Source organism: Mustela erminea, chromosome 10, assembly GCF_009829155.1.
Source record: "Mustela erminea isolate mMusErm1 chromosome 10, mMusErm1.Pri, whole genome shotgun sequence".
NCBI lineage: Eukaryota > Metazoa > Chordata > Mammalia > Carnivora > Mustelidae > Mustela > Mustela erminea.
Genome location: NC_045623.1, coordinates 79805728 through 79825481, shown reverse-complemented (window position 1 = coordinate 79825481; position 19754 = coordinate 79805728). Strand labels below are relative to the sequence as shown.

General features: G+C 40.8%; 1 protein-coding gene across 1 annotated transcript in view; it reads left to right on the top strand.

The window, feature by feature from the left end:
- MACF1 (microtubule actin crosslinking factor 1) overlaps nt 1-19754 on the top strand; it is a 339095-nt gene that overhangs the window by 117231 nt on the left and 202110 nt on the right. The window contains 1 exon segment of the mRNA XM_032302100.1: nt 11121-11182. Coding sequence (XP_032157991.1) covers nt 11121-11182 — 62 coding nt within the window.

The window sequence follows — 19754 nt, the reverse complement described above, 5'->3', positions numbered from 1 at the left end:
ATAAATAAATAAATAAATAAATAAAAAATAAAAAGGGGGTTTAAATAGACCTAACTCAGAGTCATTATGAGGAGTACGTGATATTCAAGCCCTTACCCCAGTGTAAGCTCTGCAGGTGATTTTGATATGACTGGTTCACAGACTGGTATTTGGGAACCATTGACCTAGTCCAAACTCCAAAATTGTAGATGAAACTCAGATTCAAAGAGGGGAGCTGAGTGTTCTGTAAGGTAAGCATTGTAGACTAGAGGCCAGCAAATCCCAAGTTATAGACCTAATTGTGCTCCTGTGTCACTTTATCCCATTTAAGAGGGCTTCTTAGGGCTTGGATTTCGACATCTTTCAGATGATATTTTGAGGATTCTTAAACCTTTAATCTCTTTGTATCTGTGATTTAGCTTTTCTGATAATCTAATGAATATTCAAGAAACTATTGAGTTTTTCCCCCCTCTTCCCTTTGCCTTGTATGCCTCTCCCTCCATCTCTATGGCTCATTTCTCTCACGACCATGCTTACTCCTGGCTTATTTCTTTATCTAACTTCTGTTGTTTACTCTCAGATTCCCAGTAGAGCAAAGAATTATCATTAATAAAGTTCCAGTTTGTCTGAGAAACAACATAAAACTTTAATTCTGCACTGAAATTTATAGAATTATCACCTCCCTAAACTCCCATTTCTCAGTGTTCACTGAGACATTCTAAGCCCACCAACCCTTGGTGATAGATGCCTGTCATGAACCCCAGTTACAGTTACAGTTTTCACCTCCCTTCTTCCTGTCATTGCTCAGGACGATATTGTGTTGCTTTCTAATAATTTCAAGGGTTGGTGATTGATTAAAAGTCCATCACAGACTTGGATTTGAACCGCAATTGTGCTACTAGCTAACTGTGTGACTTTGGGCAAATTATTAATAAGCCTTTTTGAGCTTCAATTTGAACTATAAAAATAAGAATACATAGTGTGTGCTTGGTAGATTGTGAGGACTGAGTCGAATACTAAATGAAACAGGCCTTGCACAGTGCCTGACGCAGAGTAAACACGATATCTAGGTCTGTCTTATCTCCCAGAATTGACTTATATATGTTTGAGGATAGGAATCATTTATAATTTTGGTGCCATTGTATATTTTTGGTAAGCACAGTTAATTGCTTGATCTCTGTCTATGTATCTGTCTCCCCCGCCCCTTCCTCCCTCCCTTTCTTCCTTCTTGAAGTATAGTTGACACATAATGTTATATTAGATTCGGATGTATGATTCAATAAGTTTATACATTCTTTCTCACCACAAATGTATCTACCATCTGTCACCATATGCTATTACAATATTATTGACTATATTGCCTGTGCTGTACCTTTGATTCCCATGACTTACTCATGGAAGTAAATGGAAGCCTGTATCTCGCATTCCTCTTTGCCCATTTTGCCCATACCCCTCCTCCTCTCCCCTCTAGCAGCCATCAGTTTGTCTTCTGTATGGGTCTGTTTCTTCAGCCTCTTTTCTTTGAGCTTACATGAAGTAGTGCAAAGTCTTCTGGGTCCAGATGTGACAAGAAGAATTTAGGAAAGCTGTAACTGTAGTTGGGACATCTGAATGGAAATCCCTGCTCCTTACTGAAAAGCAGCCTTTTAATTATCATTTGGGAATACTTAGTCTGACTTTGAAAATACCATCTTAAAGTGTCCTTGTAGATACAACGTTGGTGCATAGTGGGCTTTCAGTATATATTTGTTAAATGAATGAGTATTCTTGAGTACCCATTATTTTCTTAAATGTTGGTTAAAAAAAAAGAGATTTATTTATTTATGTATTTATCTGACAGAGAGAGACATAGCAAGAGAGGGACACAAGCAGGGGGAATGGGAGAGGGAGAAGGAGGCTTCCCGCCAAGCAGAGAGCCCGATGTATGGCTCAGTCCCAGGACCCTGGGATCATGACCTGAGCCTAAGGGAGATGCTTAACAACTGAGCCACCCCAAATGTTGGGTTTTTAAGGAAACTTAAAACATGGTCTTGACTCTAAAGAGCTGAAGATAAATAGGATTTACACAGAGAGGTATGTAACAATAGGTTTTATATGCTTCGTGTCAAGTAAAGTGAATAAACACAGGCACCTGCAGGCATCTAGAAGTGGCTGGCATAGGTGGAAAGATGTAAAGGGAGAAGCGGGACTTCAACTGGACCTTCTAAGGAGGCTCTAACTTAGATAACCCAAAATGAGGGAGACAGATATTCTGGTAGGGACAACAGAGACAAGAATTTGCAAGTTATGTTTGGAAACAATGATATCAGAATGACCCAGGTGAGTCATGCTGGGGAGAGCCCAAAGATAAAGTTGGAAGAGTAGATTATAAATTTCTTCAGGTCAGAGGCCAGGTATTCATTTCCTCCAACTACCTAACACACAGGGAATAAAAACCAGAATTTAATTTTAAAGGGTTATAACAGACTATGGAAACAAAGGACCTGGACTTGGTCTTCTGGGAGCCACTAAAGGATTTTTGAGTAGAGGGATGATATGGGCAAAGTGGTGATTTCAGAAGATAAGTTGAGATAGGCTGTCTGCTGTATTTCCCACAGCCACACCGGTCAACTGTTAGCTTCAAATCTGTAGCCTCAATTCTGCCTGCTCTTCTGAACTCTAGACCTAACGTTCCAACTGCCAGCAAGAAGGTCTGCTAACACCTCATTTTTCTTCTACTTAACTCAACCTACCCAACACCCAATCTATGCCTCCTAGTTTCCTAATCTTATGATAATACTCCTTCCCGTTGCTGGAAACATTAGGTAACTAACATTTATATATTTATTTTTTTAAGATTTTATTTATTTATTTGACAAAGAGAGATCACGAGTGGGCAGAGAGACAGGCAGAGAGAGAGCGAGAAGCAGGCTTCCCGCTGAGCAGAGAGCCCGATGTGGGACCTTGGGATCAGGGCCTGAGCAGAAGGCAGAGGCTTAGAGCCACCCAGACGCCCCGGTGACCAACATTTATTGACTAGAAACATTAGAATTATTCTGAACCTTCCCTTTCCTTCTTAACACATCTAGTCAATATTTAAGAGCTATTGTTTCTGCCTCTACATTATCTTATGGATCTGCCTGCCCTCTTTATATCCTTACTGTCTCTGCTCTAGTTCTTACTCCTAGATTTCTTTCTTGGTTTGTCATAGTAGACCTCTAGCTGGTTCTTGTACCCCTTAGTGTCTCTCTGCTGCAGACTGGCCTTCGGTCCAATGCCAGATTTATCTCTTCAGAACACCTTCTGCTTCAAAAAATTTTGGGGTGGGGGTGCCTGGGTGGCTTAGTCGTTAAACATCTGCCTTTTGGCTCAGGTCATGACCCCAGGGTCCTGCAATCAAGCCCCGCATTGGGCTCCCTGCTTGGTGGGAAGCCGGCTTCTCGCTCTCCCACTTCCCCTGCTTGTGTTCCCTCTCTTCGCTGTTTCTCTCTCTGTCAAATAAATACATAAAATCTTAAAAAAAAAAAAAATCTTAGGGCGCCTGGGTAGTACAGTTGGTTAAGTGTCCAGTCTTGTTTTCGGCTCAGGTTGTGATCTCAGGGTCATGAGATGGAGCCTTGTGTCAGGCTCCATGCTTGGTGCAGTCTGCTTGAGACTTTGTCTCCGTCTCCCTATATCCCTTGCCTTGCTTATGTTCTCTCTGTCTTTCTCAAATAAGTAAATCTTTTAAAAGTCTCGTGGTGTCATTTTATTTACTGAATTAAGTAGATGCTCCTCTAGTTTTTTGCAGTGATTTAACCTCATGTGACCTTATAAGCCTCCTTTTTCATTTAATTGCTAAGTGTATGCTGTGCATAGCTATGCTACTCCCTGAAACACATCCTGTATACTTACATTTCTCTGAATTGCTGCTCATACTTCTTTTTCAGTTTTCAATTCCTTAACTCCTTTTCATGCTGCTCAAATCCTAATTGCTATCCAAGGTTTGGTGCAAACACCATGCCATGCCTTCCATGAACTCTTCCCCTACCCCTCTGTCAGAATTAATCAACTGTGATTATCAGCATCATTTTATGTAGCTTTTATCTGGTGTGTTATTTGCTTGATATTATTGTTAATTATTTATATATTGGTGCTTGCCACTAGATTGCAAATTTCATGAGGTCAAGGAACAGGCCTATTCTGACTATTTGTCTTCTCTGTCAGCTCACATATCTCATTTTTAAATTTCCAGGAGGTTGGTGCTTCTTGGGCTTTTTCTTCTCCTCCTCCTCCTCCTTTTTTTTTTTTTAGATTTTATTTATTTATGAGAGAGAGGAAGCCCAAGCACATCAGTAGAGGGAGGGGCAGAGGGAGAGAGAGATGCAGACTCCCTGCTGAACTGGGAGACTGATGACCTGGGACTTGACCCCAGGACCCTGAGATCGTGACCTGAAACAAAGGCAAATGCTTACCGACTGAGCCAGCCAGGTGCCCCATTGGGCTTCTTGAACCATTTGTGATTTTTCTGTGGCCCTGAGGGAAACAAGCAGAAGTTCTTCTTTTATTTGCTTTTGATTATAATGATTTATAATGCACTGGGATTGTGTTACCAACTATGTTGGATTAGAACACAGAACTTTGCACCTCAAATGGAGGCTTTAATTCCAACTCTAGGCCCATTCTCAAATTGCTCCTAGTAGAGTAGGGCAGATAGACAAGTAAACAATAATACGTTGCAATGAGCGCAAGAGAAAGATCACCTAAACCAGTGTGTGTAAGGGATAGGAAAAGCTCCTGGAGGAAGCGATGGTTGAGTTGAATACAGAGCAAGGAGTAGACAGACAAGGGGGGAGCTATATTCCACACAGAAGGAACAGTGAATACAAGGGCAAGATTACACTTGGGCGAGAATATTCAGCAAGGCTGAAAGTTAGAATTTTTATGAAAGGGTAGAGAAGGATGAGTGGCAGGCAGGCATCACATCATAATGGGTCTTAGATGCCAAGGTAAAAAGTTATAATATTATCCTGAATGGAGGCATCAGGCTTTGGGATCCAATGGAGCTGAGTTCAAATTTAGCTTCTTGACCTACCTTGTGACCCCAGACAGATTACTTAACCTCTCTGTGCTTTATCTTTCCAATTAAATAATGTCTAGCTTTCGGGGTTGTTGAGCATTAGAAATGATATATGTAAGTCATGTAGCATATAAGCAGGTATTCAGTAAATGTTAACTATTAATATTAATAGGAGGGTAAGGAGTCACTGAAGGATTTTAAGGCAGACAATAACAAGATCAGTTTTGGTAGGAAGATTACTGGCAGCATTGAAAAGGATGGTATCTTAGTTTGGGAGGTGAGGAAATGGAGACAGCATTGTTATCATACTTGTTCAGGAAGCCAAGCAGAAAGGAAAGAGAGAAGTTAAAGATATACAAACTAGGGAATAATTGTTGGATTAAGGTTCCCAAAAGAAGGGAAGAGGTGGGATCCAGATTCTAGGTGGAAGGACTTGCCTAAGTTACCAAAGGACATATCTGCAGGTGAATCTAATACAGAGAAAATTAGGGTACATATTGGTTGCTTAATGGACTGTAATGGTCTTAATAAAAGTTGGAAACAGGTATTAAATCCTTCTAATTAAGTGACCCTCCCCCATTATTCATTGGTGTCTCAGTATGTTCAATCTTAGAATTTCCCAGTGGGCAGTTGGGTTCTTTTTTGGCAGTTCATAGCCTTTGGTAGGGCCAAGATTATAAGAAGCATCAAAGAATATGGCCTTTTAAAAATTGACTTGGGTATCTTTGAAAATTCTACCTCCAGTGTTAGTTAGGTAGAAAGATCTTTGCTGGGCCTGGAATTAAATTGGGGATTTATGTGTAGGGAGCCAAATCTAAAACTTTTTAAAAAGTTTGGAAGTCTGAGCTGTTTGGAGCATTCTGAAAGTTTAATAGTTAAAAGTTGCTCTTTGGCTTTTGTAATGAATTTCCTTGCTAAAATATTATGATCTTAAACCCCAGGCACTGCAATTTCTATCCTCTTGTCTTTTTTTTTTTTTTTTTTAAGATTTTTATTTATTTATTTGACAGAGATCACAAGCAGGCAGAGAGGCAGGCAGAGAGAGAGGAAGGGAAGCAGACTCCCTGGTTTGCAGAGAGCCTGATGCGGGGCTTGATCCCAGGACACCAGGATCATGACCTGAGCCGAAGGCAGAGGCTTTAACCCACTGAGCCACCCAGGCGCCCCTTTATCCTCTTGTCTTAATGCTTAAATCAGGAAAGAACTTGCATATACTTGATGGGTCTGGGACGAAGGATCCTAAAAAAGTATCCTTTAGCTTTGGGGGCACAGTTGTTCCATAAAAACCTTTTTCTAAGGAACTTACAGCTCAGCTCTAAGGCAGGCTACCTGGTCTTGAGAAGTGTTTGTAATCATGTTGCCATTAGTAGTTATGCTCAGAATAGATACTTGGACCTCTTGCTGCTGTATTAGAAGTCTGTTTTTTAGCTATTGGAAACATAGTAAGATGGACCAGTGTCCATTGTGCCCGTTGCATCTTCAGATCTAAAATAAAGGAGGCAGTAGAGTGAAAAGAAATCCCATGAATTCGGCTTTTCTTTATATATACATACACATGTGTATTTATATATATATACATATACATACATACGTACGTATACATATATATACATATACATACATATATATATCTCCCCAACACAGAGCTTGAACTTACGACCCTGAGATCAAGACCTGAACTGAGATCAAGAGTCAGATGCTTAACCGACTGAGCCACCTGGTACCCCCTGCTCCTTCTTTAAAATGTTGGTTAGTTTAAAAGGAAATTTGTTAACTTTTTGTTTTCCGTCTCTTATTTAACCTGTCATGGTAAACACATTTAACTTTTATAATAAAAAATTCTGAAAAGAAAAATAGCTAGGAAAACTTGTGTCTCTAGAGTGAGACTTTTGTAAAACTAGCAATGGTTATGAAGGTACTAATGTAGTGAGGCAGAATGGGTTTGGTAGTGGTGAAATGTAGAGGGGCACAGCTTTTAGTTGGCTTTAATTTTGTTTTCACATCGTGGCTGCATGTTTCGGCACACAGGTGACACTTATTGGGGTGTTGGGGTTTTTTACATACTGGACTGTTTTCTCCATAGGGGAATTCAGCTCTGATTTCATTCTGTGTGTTTCATTAGCCAGTCTTCTAATCATATATTGACCAGTCAAGAAAGTTTTTGTTTTTGTTTTAGGTCATATCCTGCAGAGCTGTAGCTGTTAGCTGCATTGGGAGACACAAAAAGTAAAGCATAATCTCTTTCCTTAGGAGTTAGTGATCTCATTGATGATGTAAGAATAAGCATATTAAAAGTTGAGGACTCCATATTATTATATAAGTGCTGATTGAGTGATTAGCATGGGAAGTACCATAAAAATTTGTAGGACAAAGAGACTGTTGAGACCTGGAGTTGTCAGGAGAGGCTGCCAAAGTAATTTTTCTCAAGCACACATCTGATCATGTTTTCTCTTACTTAAAATTTTTCAAAGCTTTTTCTTAGCTTCTCCTACCAATTTCTTAGTGGTAAAGTTTGGACTTACTAGCTTATAAGAAAGGTCATGATTGGGGTGCCTGGGTGGCTTAGTGGGTTAAAGCCTCTGCCTTCAGCTCAGGTCATGATCCCAGGGACCTGGGATCGAGCCCCACATCAGGCTCTCTGCTCTGCAGAGAGCCTGCTTCCTCCTCTCTCTCTCTGCCTGCCTCTCTGCCTACTTGTGATCTCTGTCCGTCAAATAAATAAATAAAATCTTAAAAAAAAAAAAAAGGTCATGATTTGACCCATGGCATCCTATCTAGTTTTAAGTCTCTCCACTACCTAATACACATCCTGTCTTTCAACCATCCTTGATTCTGTGCACTTCTCTGAACAAAAGCTCCTGGTTGTCTCCATGAATTTGCATTAGGTGAAATTTGCATGTAGTAGCTTTGTCCCTTCCCTTTAATTCTTCGCTAACTTCTCCTCTCTTAAGGTTTCGTTAGACTTCCTTCTCTGGAAACTTTGACTAACTGCCCATGTGTCCCTCTCCTGTTCAGGTAGCTTAACCATTTTTCTTCTGTTCTTGAGCACTCTGTGCTTAGCTCTGTTTATAGCATGTATCAAACTGCACTGAAGTTATTTCTTTTCTCTGCTAGACTGTCATCTATTTTATTTTATTATTTTTTTATAAAGTAGTCTCCACATCCAACATGGGACTTGAATGCATGACCCCAAGATTAGGAATTGTGTGTTCCATCAACTAAGCCAGTCAGGTGCCTCGACTGTCATCTCTTTTAAAGATAGAGACTGTGACTTTGGTATCTATTTTTTCTTTTTAAATATTTTATTTATTTATTTGAGAGAGAGCAAGGGAAACCATGAGCTGGGGAGTGACTTTGGTATCTATCATCAGAGTCAAACACAGGCTCTTCCAAACATGTAGGTCCTTAATAAAGATGTATTCAGGGGCGCCTGGGTGGCTCCGTGGGTTAAACCTCTGCCTTCGTCTCAGGTCATGATCTCAGGGTCCTGGGATCGAGCCCCGCATTGGGCTCTCTGCTCAGCAGGGAGCCTGCTTCTCCGTCTCTCTCTGCCTGCCTCTCTGGCTATTTGTGATCTCTATCTGTCAAATAAATTAAAAAAATCTTAAAAAAAAAAGATGTATTCAAAGAAGAAATGAATGAATGAATGAATGAATGAGCTAGATTTTAAAAAGTAAACAGTATTTGGGGTGCCTGGATGGTTCAGTTGGTTGGGCATCCAACTCCTGATTTTGGCTCAAGTCATGATCTTGGGGTCGTGGGATCAGGCTCCACGTCAAGGACTATGCTCAAATAAATAAATAAAATCTTTTAAAAAAGGAGTAAGTAATACTTGTAGAGAGAGAGAGTGGCATGCCGTGAAGAGAAAATAGTGTGAGCAGTGTCAATGATGTAGATGAGACTGCAGTTGTAAGCTGATTCTCATTCAGTCTGTAGATGACACAGGCTTGGAAAGGATAATGAAGATGTTGGATAATTGAATCAGCATCTAAAAATCTCAAAATATGGTGAGATGACAGTGCTCAAATCTAATAAAAATCCTGGCTTTGAATACTTGCAGGGCTCTATTAGGTGAAAGGTAGCTTGGGGCTCTGCGGTGGCTCGTGGAGTCACTCATGGGGCATGATCCCAGAGTTCTGGGATCAGGCCTGCATAGGGCTTCGGCGCCAAATCTGGCTCCCTGCTCAGTGGGAAGTCTGCTTCTCCCTCTGTCCCTCACCCCACTCTCTCTCTCTCAAGTAAATAAATCTTTAAAAAAAAAAAAAAAGTGAGAGGTAGCCTACACTTAAAAAAAAATTCTAACAGTTCCAAATGAGAGCCAGTAGGGAGAATTTATAAGGAAGCAAATGATGTCATATTTATAGAACTATTAAATTGATATATTGCCTTAAGAGTAGTGAATTCTCTATTAAGTTTTAAGTATCAGGAATATTATAGAATTGTGCAGGATTTGGGCAGACCTTTCAACCCTAAACAGATGACTCTTTGTTGTTGAAGGGAATCATGTTTCAGCAGGGAACAAGATTAGATAACTAACTCTAATTCCTAAATTAGAGTTATATAGTAGCAAGAGAGCACTATATAGTAGCAAGAGAGCACTGTTCCTTGCAAAGCAGGAAAATATTTAAGGCTGAAAAGAAGGATGTGAAATTAAGAGCAAAGACAGGGATAAGGTAGCACTGAGTGTCTATGAACTCAGAAATGTGAGTAGGTAGTACTGGAAGTGGAGAGAGTCAGCATTGTTTGAACAGCAGCTGTGCGGCTCTTACTAGGCAGTCAGTCAGAGGGGAGTGACTGGGCAGTAGGGAGGGAAGACCTCAATGATGTTTGTGAAGATTACTAGTGAACCAGAGTTATTTAATTCTGCCACTTTCTTCTGAAATATGCTCCCTGACTTGGAGAAAAAAATGGAAGAGTTGAGCAGTGGTGGTAATTCAGGTTCCCAGATTGTCATGGTGAACTTAGTGGTAGAAGGTTAGGCAAGGTGACAGTTCCTGGGGGATTAGTGATGGCAGCTTTAATTGCTTAACTGTGATGTCTAGCGTAGACCAGGATAAGCTTAGATGCTTTTAATAAAAGGGATAAAATAAGAATGGAGTGATAAAGCTTGGGAATGATTAGGATGACTGTGTTTGAAGCAGGAATTCGTGACAGTGTGGTGGCTGGATATGAACTGGAGATGAAGTCAGTTGTGGATGATGCCAGAGGATGCGTGTGGAGATAGTAAATGTGAACTAAGTTGTTGGGAGGTTAAGGTAGATTTGCCATGTGGAGGAGGGCAGGCGCCAGGGAGTGGTCGATGACAGTGAGCATGATTTGAGCAAGATAATTAGGGGGGTGGCATAGGCTTCAAATAGAAGAAAAGGAGCAGGGCTGATGGATCATTGGTCTGAAAGTGCTCTGAGAATTGGCAGATGTGGGAGAAAGGGAGTCCTCTGCAGGATCAGGCCTTTGGAATAGTGATTCCCAAGTATTGGCAGTCATGTTTTTGTGAATGGGATGCACAAAACTGAGAATGGAGAGTATGCCTACAAAGAAGTGGCTCTGTAGGACTTACGAGAAGGAAGAGCTGGGACAGGTGTGCAGTGGGTTAAACTGAGCAGCTTTCTGGGGTTGCCTGGTTGGTAATGGCTGCTGCGGAAATGGGAGCTAGGGGTGGAAACCGGAATGGAGCAGGAGAGGGTGGGGGAGCAGAGCACTGGTCTGACAGATCCATAAGTGAAGAGGGAGATGATGGAACCTCCGTAGTACGAGTAGCCCAAATGCCAAGTCCACTCAACCTCTTCTGCGGGTGGTGTTCACAACTTTGGCTTTTTGGAGGTTGCTTTGGGGGAAGTAGAGACTCATCCACTCTCCAGATTATGAAGCTAAAGAGACTTTGCCATGTCACGGTTTTTGAGGCTTATGATTCTGTCTAATCTATAAAGTGGCAAGATGGTCAGGACAGAAGAGGAAGTTCAGACAGGCCAAATTTTCCCAGCAACATGGGTGTGTGGAAACTGTCTCCACAGTCCACAGAGAAGCTGGGCTGTGGATGAAGCAGGGGTAGGGGAACTTACCCGGGCTGTGCTAAGCCAATGCCTTCTCTGTGTTTGCTTTACAGATGAACGGGACCGTGTTCAGAAGAAGACTTTCACCAAGTGGGTCAACAAGCACCTGATGAAGGTAGGACTCCTTTGTAGCTGCTGCCCCAGCACCTCTGGCTGCACCTAATAAGCTGGATCTGTCAGTTCTTCTCTCAGAGAGTTCAGATTGCTTGTCATGTGCTTGATGCAGATACACATGTGACTTTTTAAAAATAACTAACATAGTCATAACAGTGTGGAAACTTGTACTGATCAGTTTCTTGGAGAGGATAGTAAGAAATGCCATTACCTCAGAACATGAAGGTTGAGGGTACCAGGGGTGATTCCTGGATTCAAAGAATACTTTGTTCCAGCTTTACAAATTATTTTATAAGCTCCCTTCTTTATTTTCATTTCTAGATCTGATTACTGTGTAAAGATGGGGCAGAGTGGCTTTTGTTCTTTATCTTTAAGTGCACAAATCTTAAATGTTTGGTTTAAGCTGTTTTTACATGTGTATTTACACCGTAAGCATCATGCAGTGTAAGACACAGAACACTTCCAGAACGGCTAGGGTTGGGGGAAGATTTTACTGTTTTTAAGTAGAGGAGAAACCAAGGCAGAGACATGTTAAAAGCCCACCTAAGGATAAGCAGTATGACTAATATGGCAGTCCAGATTTGAAAATAACATTTTTGAATAGTATATCATAATTACTCAAATACTTGACATAATTTTGAGTTATATTGATTACTGCTCTGGGAAAGGTCACCAGTTACCTCTTAATTGCCATATCCAGTAGCCTAGTTTTATCTTCCTCTTATTTGGTTTCTCTACAGTATCTGATACTGCTGACTAACTTAATATCCCTTAAAACCCTCTCTTATGTTGACTTCTGAACACTGATTTTTCCTGAATTACCTCTTTTCTCTTGCTTGCTTGTTTGCTTTCTTTCTTCCTTTCTTTCTCTCTTTCTTTCTTTCTTTCAAGATTTTATCTGTTCATTCATGAGAGACAGAGGCAGAAGCTGAGGGAAAAGTAGGCTCCCCAAGGAGCAGGGAGCCCAATGCGAGACTCGATGCCAGGACCCTGGAATCATGACCTGAGCCAAAGGCAGACACTTAACCATCTGAGCCACCCATGCGTCCTGTGAATGCCTTTTTCTTTCTCTGACTCCTCCATGTTGGTGTTCCCAGGGTCCTAACCTTACGCATTTTCTTGTTTTGTTCTCTACTCTAATTTGGTAGTCTTGTGTTAGTCACAGGGATCATTTGTAGTGTGGAACACAAGGAAGCACAAGCAGAAAAAGTATGAGATGATCTCCTAGAATCTGGTGTCTGGATGGAGCAAGTTTTTATTATGAAAGCTAAGTGTTATCAGGCAGCTACTCTCTGTTTTTATTGAGGCCTTGTGTTTTCTCATTTTTATTTCTTTCTGTATGTCTCCTACATTCATTGCTTCTGCCATTGCTTGTGTGGTGGCTATCTCTCAAATGGTGATGTAATTTGTGGCTACAGAATTCTGTAGACACAAAACACAGAAAATCTGATTGGCTGGGATGTTCTTTTCTTCCATGGGTCCAGTGTCCATCTGTAGCTCAGTAATCTATGGCTAGGGAGATGGTTACATAAATCAGTATGGCTCCTGAGGGCCACTGTTTAATGGGGGCTTCTGGTGAGGGCAGTTTTCAAAATACAAGATCTGGATATGGACATAATGATAGAGCCATTTCCTGTGTTCTTTCCTAAGCCAAAGACAGTGTACTAGACACTTTCTTCTAGATGTCACCCAGACATATCCATATTCAACACACCACAAATTGCTAAATATTTTCATTCATGTACTTAGCTATGCAAATTAGGAATCTAGAACTATTTTCAGGCTGCCCATCATCTCCCTTGTCATCAGTTCCAATCAGTCACTTCTAGCTCAGAAAGATGCTTGTACCTGACTTTTCTCCTCAATCCCCATGACCTCTGCTCTAGTGCAGGGCCTTTTCAGCTTGCCTTGATCACTGTAATAGCTCCTAGTAGGGTTTTCTGTAGTAATACTGATAACACAAATAGTAGTAATAGTTTATTGAGTGCTTACCATAAAGCTGACGTTCTGGACTAGGTCCTCAACATGGATTAGCTTCTTTATTGCTCAGTGAACTTATGCTGTAGACTCTTTCAATTTTCCCATTTTATCAATGAGGGCAATGAACTTTAGAGAACTTAACTTCTTCAGGGTCACGCTACTAGAAAGAGGCAAAACTGAAATTTTAGAATTCAGACAACCTAAAGTATAGAACCTGTGTTCTTAATGTCTGCAGTAATGGCCTGGCTTCTGCCTGCCTTTCCAGGCTCATAGCATTGAATTTCCCTTTTATCTCAGGCACTTGGTGAACCATGTGCCATGCTAAGAGCCATGTGCATGCTGTTTTACAGCTGTATCCTTGCTCATGCTGCTCCCTCTGTGTGGAGCCTTCTCCAGTCTCTGTTCTGCCTATGTAACCCCAACTGAACATGACCTCAATAAACACTTTCCTGAATCTTCCATATGGGAGTGACTATCCTTTTCTTATGCCCTCACCGTATTCCTTATGTACTTCTGTTATAGCACTTGTATACGTTCTATATCTTTCTGTTGATTTTAACTTGAAGGCAGATACTGTGTCAGGATAAAGTTAGCGTCAGGATAAAGAGAAGGGAAGAGAGACAGCAAGAGAAAATGGCTATTTCCCTCTAATTCCTTCAAGATGTACCATTTGCTTCCAGTTTGATGACACAGAACTCTGTCATGATGCAGAGTCCTTGACAACCTGGTTTCAAGCTCCCGGCTTCATTTGCAGGCATTGTCCTCTATGTAGCCTGTGCTGGGCCCACATGAGATAAGTCACTGCTCCCTAAACACTGCGTGCTTTCACACCTCTTTGCGTATTCATCTCTTGCTCCCTAGAATGCACATCCCAATCTCCTCTGCCTGGCCATCACCCACTTACCCTTCAAGGCCCATGTCCGATATCACCTTCCTGGGAATCTGGCCTCTGATCCTCAGACTAAATTAATCTCAACTCTGTCTCTCTTCCACACCACTTTGAAGTGATGCCTTCTGTGTTCATGCGTTGCCTCCCCTATCAGCATGCTCACCGAGGGCTCAGACTGTATTGTACTACTTCCTCTACCATATACTGCACCACAGATAGGAGAAATACCCAGGATTTGTTGCCGTGAGCAAATAATATTTCAATAGTGTTTTATAGCTTACAGAGCACATTCTTATCTGGCTTGATTCTTATGATAACTCTGAAGGCAGTAAAGGTATTTTACTCTCTCAGTTTTCCCAGCTAAGGAAAGTGAGAATTTGAAGGGGTGAAGTGACTTTCCCAAGATCATACGGCTAGTGAAGGAGGGAGCTAGGGACCACTCATGAGTATTATGATTAAAATTACTTGTTCTTTCTTCTAAAAATGCCCCGAACTTACTCTTTTGTGCCTCATCTCTAACAATTGGAAGATTTGAATTTATCCTGAGTCGGGCTGGTCTCCTTAACTTTGTAGTTGAACACAAATGCCCTGGCTCTCCGCTATTGCTGGTTGGATTTCTGCCTCAGTGCTGCTTGATGACAGGAGGCCCAGGGAGGGAGAAACGAGATGAACACAACAGAGCATTGTTAGAAATTGGAGGCCAGCCAGAGCTTTACTTCAGTCCCTGGCTATTTTTCCTCTCTTCTCAGACCCTCAGCCCTAGAGTTGTGACGGCTTTTCTCATCTTGGGATATTTCAGAGAGACGGATTCACGGCTGATCAGAATCATTGCGCCATGCTGGCAGTCTTTGAACTTTGGACTGAGAAATAGGGACCGAGATTTGTTTTTTTGTAATCCAGGCATCCCTTGCTGTGCTCCCCAAGTACACCCAGATTAATGTGGCCATTGGCAAGTAGATGGATATGAGATCAAAGCAACAAGCCTCTCAAGCTCTGGATTCAGTTGACCTGGGATCTCTTGGATCCCCAGCTGTCTCTGTGGGAAATAGTTTGTTGTGGCTTAGCAAATTAATTCCTCTTTATTAGTCAAGAACATTGTTGGTCCAATCTTAAAAGAGGTTTTTTTTTTTTAAGACCACTGACATCTGTAATATATAAATAACCTAATTTAGAACACAAGCCTACAAACTGAAGTGTTCTGGACATATGCTAGAACAGTCAGAAAGAGAAATCTAGAGGGGCACCTGGCTGGCTCAGTCAGTGGAACTTGTGACTCTCATTCTTAGGGTTGTGGGTTTGAGCCCCATGTTGGGTGTAGAAATTATTTTAAAATGTAAAAAAAAAAAGAGAGAGAGAGAGAAAAATCTAGAGTTTTATTACTTAAAAAATTTTTTTTTCGTTTGGTTCTGTGTGGGGCTTGAACTCACAACCACAAGATCAAGCTTGGCATGCTCTACTGACTAAGCCAGCCAGGCACCCCCAAAAATCTAGTTTTTAAATGAGGTTTTATTTAAATTATTTATATCATGTCCCCAGGTCCAGGTAGCTGATAAAGTTTATGCCCTCAGAGAGAACTCCCAGAAAGGATGAGAGAACTGAGCACTTGAGTCCCTAAGGAGGAGAAATGCTTTCTCTGATCAATTCTTGTTGACTTCAGAAGGTATAGGTAGAAAGGAGAGGCCAGTATTTAGTCTAGCAATCTAGAAGCTACTGGTCTTCCTGGAATTTCAGTTAAGAATTCCAGGTAGGTATACCAACAAAAGTTTTCCAACTCCGAATTTTTACTCCAGACCTTCTCAGCTTTTCTGTGTGAGGCTCCCTAGTTGGACATGAATTGGTAGGTAGCTGTAGTGATCCTGGGCACTACTGTTCTGCCATAGCCGTGAGACAGCTCACCTTAGCACTGCATGGACTTTCACACGCCTTTGCTTATTGGCCTCTGTGTGAAAGGTCAGAAGGAGACTGGCAGTGGATTTTCATTTAAGGATTGACAGAGTAGTGCTGTTTAGACCCAGAGGGGAGGAGCATTGGCTTTGTTGTGGTGGTGGTTCCTGTGCCTGGATCTGAGTTTTCAGGACCTGATTTCACTCTAGACACCTCTCAACCCCTACTGAAAGTTTTGGGCCTACCTTTGGACTGGATTTTCTATTCCCTGCACCTAAGCACCCTCACTGCCTGTTATAGAAAGCTGCCCTTTGTGGATTCTAGAATCATCCTCATTTTCAGAGACCCTTTGTGAGTCAGGTGTGGCAGGTGTCACTCACTTTTAGTTTCAACTTAAGGAATTCTCCAAACAGAGAGACAATAGAATTCTTACTGGCAAAGAGTCCCTCTGCTCATCCCAATAAGTTTCCATCCTCTACTGATTCCCTGCATTTGAGCATCGTTTTTTCACAGGCAAAAAGTCTGGGACAACTGCACTCTGTTTTTTAGCATTAACATTTCCACTTTTTAAACATTTTTTAAGCATTAGTATTTTTAGCATTAGCATTTAGGCTTTTCCTTGAGGATAAATTTAGCCATTGAATCAATATGGAATTCCCCTCTTATAGTTTAGAAATCTACAAATTCAGAAATCCATTTAAAGTTACTAGGCTCATTCTCACTTACTCTGTACCTTTTATAAATGTAGATGAGAATAAACAACATATTCTTCTCTTTAAAACTTTCTCCTCTGACCTGTTTATTGCTCTTCAACATAGTTTGGGTCAAGGACCTAGAGCTGCTTGTGTTTCTTTTTAAGTTTTAGAGGAAAGCTTTTCTTGACGAGGTTTGCTACAAGTGTCAAAGAATACCAAGTGGCAGTCTTTGGTTCTTTTTGGAGGAGAGGAGGTCCCCTTAATATGTTCTTTCTACCCTTCTGGCATCATGGAAGCCTTGTGAAGGGAAAGAACACTGAACTTGGAGTCAGGAGATGGTGACGGGAAACTTCCCAGCTCGATGATCTCACACAGGCTACTTACCTTCTCCAGGCAATGCTTTCTCATCTGCCACCTGTCTCTTTGGGCTAGATTCTGATTCCAAGTACTTAAATTCCAAGTACTTAATTTATTCCTTTCACTAAATCCACTCAGAAGCTGGGGGAAGCTGTTTGTTTTTCTATAACTTCACATTAATCTTGTATTTATTTATTTATTTTCAGTAAGCTCTACACCCAACATGGGGCTTGAACTCACAACCTCAAGATGAAGAGTTGTATGCTCTACTGATTGAGCCAGCCAGGGGCCCATAACTTTCAAGTTAATCTTTACCTTGGCTTATTAATGTGCAAGAATTGAGGAGGACTGGCCTGGGTGGACTTGATCCCTCAAAATTTAGTCACCCCCCCATTTATTTATTTATCTATCTGTCTATTTATTTATTTATTTTTAAAAAGATTTTATTTATTTATTTGACAGATAGAGATCCCAAGTAGGCAGAGAGGCAGGCAGAGAGAGAGGAGGAAGCAGGCTCCCTGCTGAGCAGAGGTCCCAATGCGGGCTCGATCCCAGGTTCTGGGATCATGATCTGAGCTGAAGGCAGAGGCTTTAACCCACTGAGCCACCCAGGCACCCCTCATTTGTTAATTTTTTAAAAATAGCTTTTTTGAGATTTAATTCACATATCCTACAACTCACCTATTTAAATAAATACAGTTCAGTGACTTACAGTATATTCAGAGTTGTGCAACCATCACCATAATCCATTCTAGAACATTTCATCACTCCAAAGGAAACCCTGTACCTTTCAGTCATCCTGCCAACCCCCACATACCTTCCCCCAGCCCCAACCACTAATCTACTTTCTGACTCTATAGATTTGCCCATTCTAGACATCCTTTATAAATGGAATCATACACTATGTGATCCTTTTCTTTGTAACTGGCTTCTTTTACTTAGTATAGAGTTTTCAGAGTTCATCCACATGATAGCATGTATCAGTATTTAATTGCTAAGTAATATTCCATTGTATGGATGTCCCACATTTTGTTTATCCATTTATCAATTTGATAGACATTTGGGTTATTTTCACTTTTTGGCTATTATGAATAAGAAACGCTACAAAGATTCATTCAGGTACACATTTTTTTCCTGAACGTATATTTTCTGCTCTCGTGGGTATACACCTGGGAGTGGAGTCATTGGGTTGTATGACCACTTGTGTTCAGCCTTTTGAGGAACTGTCAGACTGTTTTCCAAAGCAGCTGTACCATTTTACATCTCTACCAACAATGTATGAAGGTTCCAGCTGCTCTACATCCTTGTCAACAGTTAAAATCTGTCTTTTCGCTTATAGTCCTCCTGTTGGGTGGGGAGCTGTATCTTCTGTGGTTTTGATTTACATTTTCCACATGGCTAATGATATCGAGCACCTTTTTCTGGGTTTATTAGCCATTTACATATATTCTTTCGAGACATTCACTAATGTTGACAGTGATTTTCAGAGGGAGTGCAAACAGGCAAAGACCTGGGTAGTTGAAGTGGTTGACTCATCTTTTTCTTGACAGAATAGCATGGGTATTTGTTGGAGAGAAACATACATATTGATGATTCTTGAGCAGTCTTAGCTTCGCCTGGCTACCTCTAAAACATCTGATGCTTGGCTCACTGGATTTTTTCTTGTCTTTCCTTTCCTTTCCCTTTTCTAGTCTTACTGAGACAGAAATGACATACATCACTGTATGAGTGTAATGTGTACAGTGCATTGGTTTGGGTTACATATATTATGAAATGATTAGCAGTAAGTTTAGTTAGCATCTATTGTGTTATATGAATACGATAAAAAAGGGAAAGCAGAAAAAGAAAAAGTACTTTTTTCCTTGTGATGACAACTCTTAGGATTTCATATATATCATACAGCAGTGTTAACTATTAGATGCCCCCCACCCCCGCTTTTTTTCTTTTCCTTAAGAGATTTGTGGAAAATTTTGGAGGCAGCTTAGTGTTTACAGTAGAGGTAAAGATTCTGGAATGGGGCAGACCTGGATTTTATTGGCCTGGCCATTTACTCACGGTGTGATCTTGGGATATGAATTGAGCCCTCCAAATCCCATCTCTGTATCTGAACATTTTCTGACACAGAAGCACTAGTAAGTGTCAGTTGGTACTTGATCCTGCTCCAGGCAGAGCTGCATCCAGTATGCTTCAGAAATTAACCATTGTTCTCTGTTACTAAAAATTCTCCAGGGAAAAAATGCACCCCTCCCTTCCCCATTACCTGTCTTTTTAGTTTTTCATAGTTATTTAGTCATTATAATGAGAGAAAGACTGAGAGACGTAATAAATTAGTCTCAGCAAAGTTTCTTGTAAGGTGGTTGAATTTTGCTGTTCACAGGTGTAAAACATGATTGGAATTTTTAGAAGGAGATGTTGAGTCCTCATTGTGAAATTAACTTTATATTTCAAAGTACCTCTTTTTCTTTTCAGTACTCTGTAGTATTTAGTGTCCTGTTGATAATATGATCTCACTTGGTCTTCATTCCCATTATAATTTATTTAAATAATTATTCAGTGCCCATTCCTGATTTGAATGCCCTATGCTCAGGTCTTATCTATCAAAATAAAAAAAGTCCCTCATTGTTGTCCCTTCTCTTTATAACTTAATACAAAGTATTTAATATATTCTCTGCAATTCATTTATAATCTTATTTCTATTATACCACTCTCTAGAAAGTGAGTCTTACAAAAAAACCCACCAGTATTTGTTAAGACCTATCTTGGTCTTC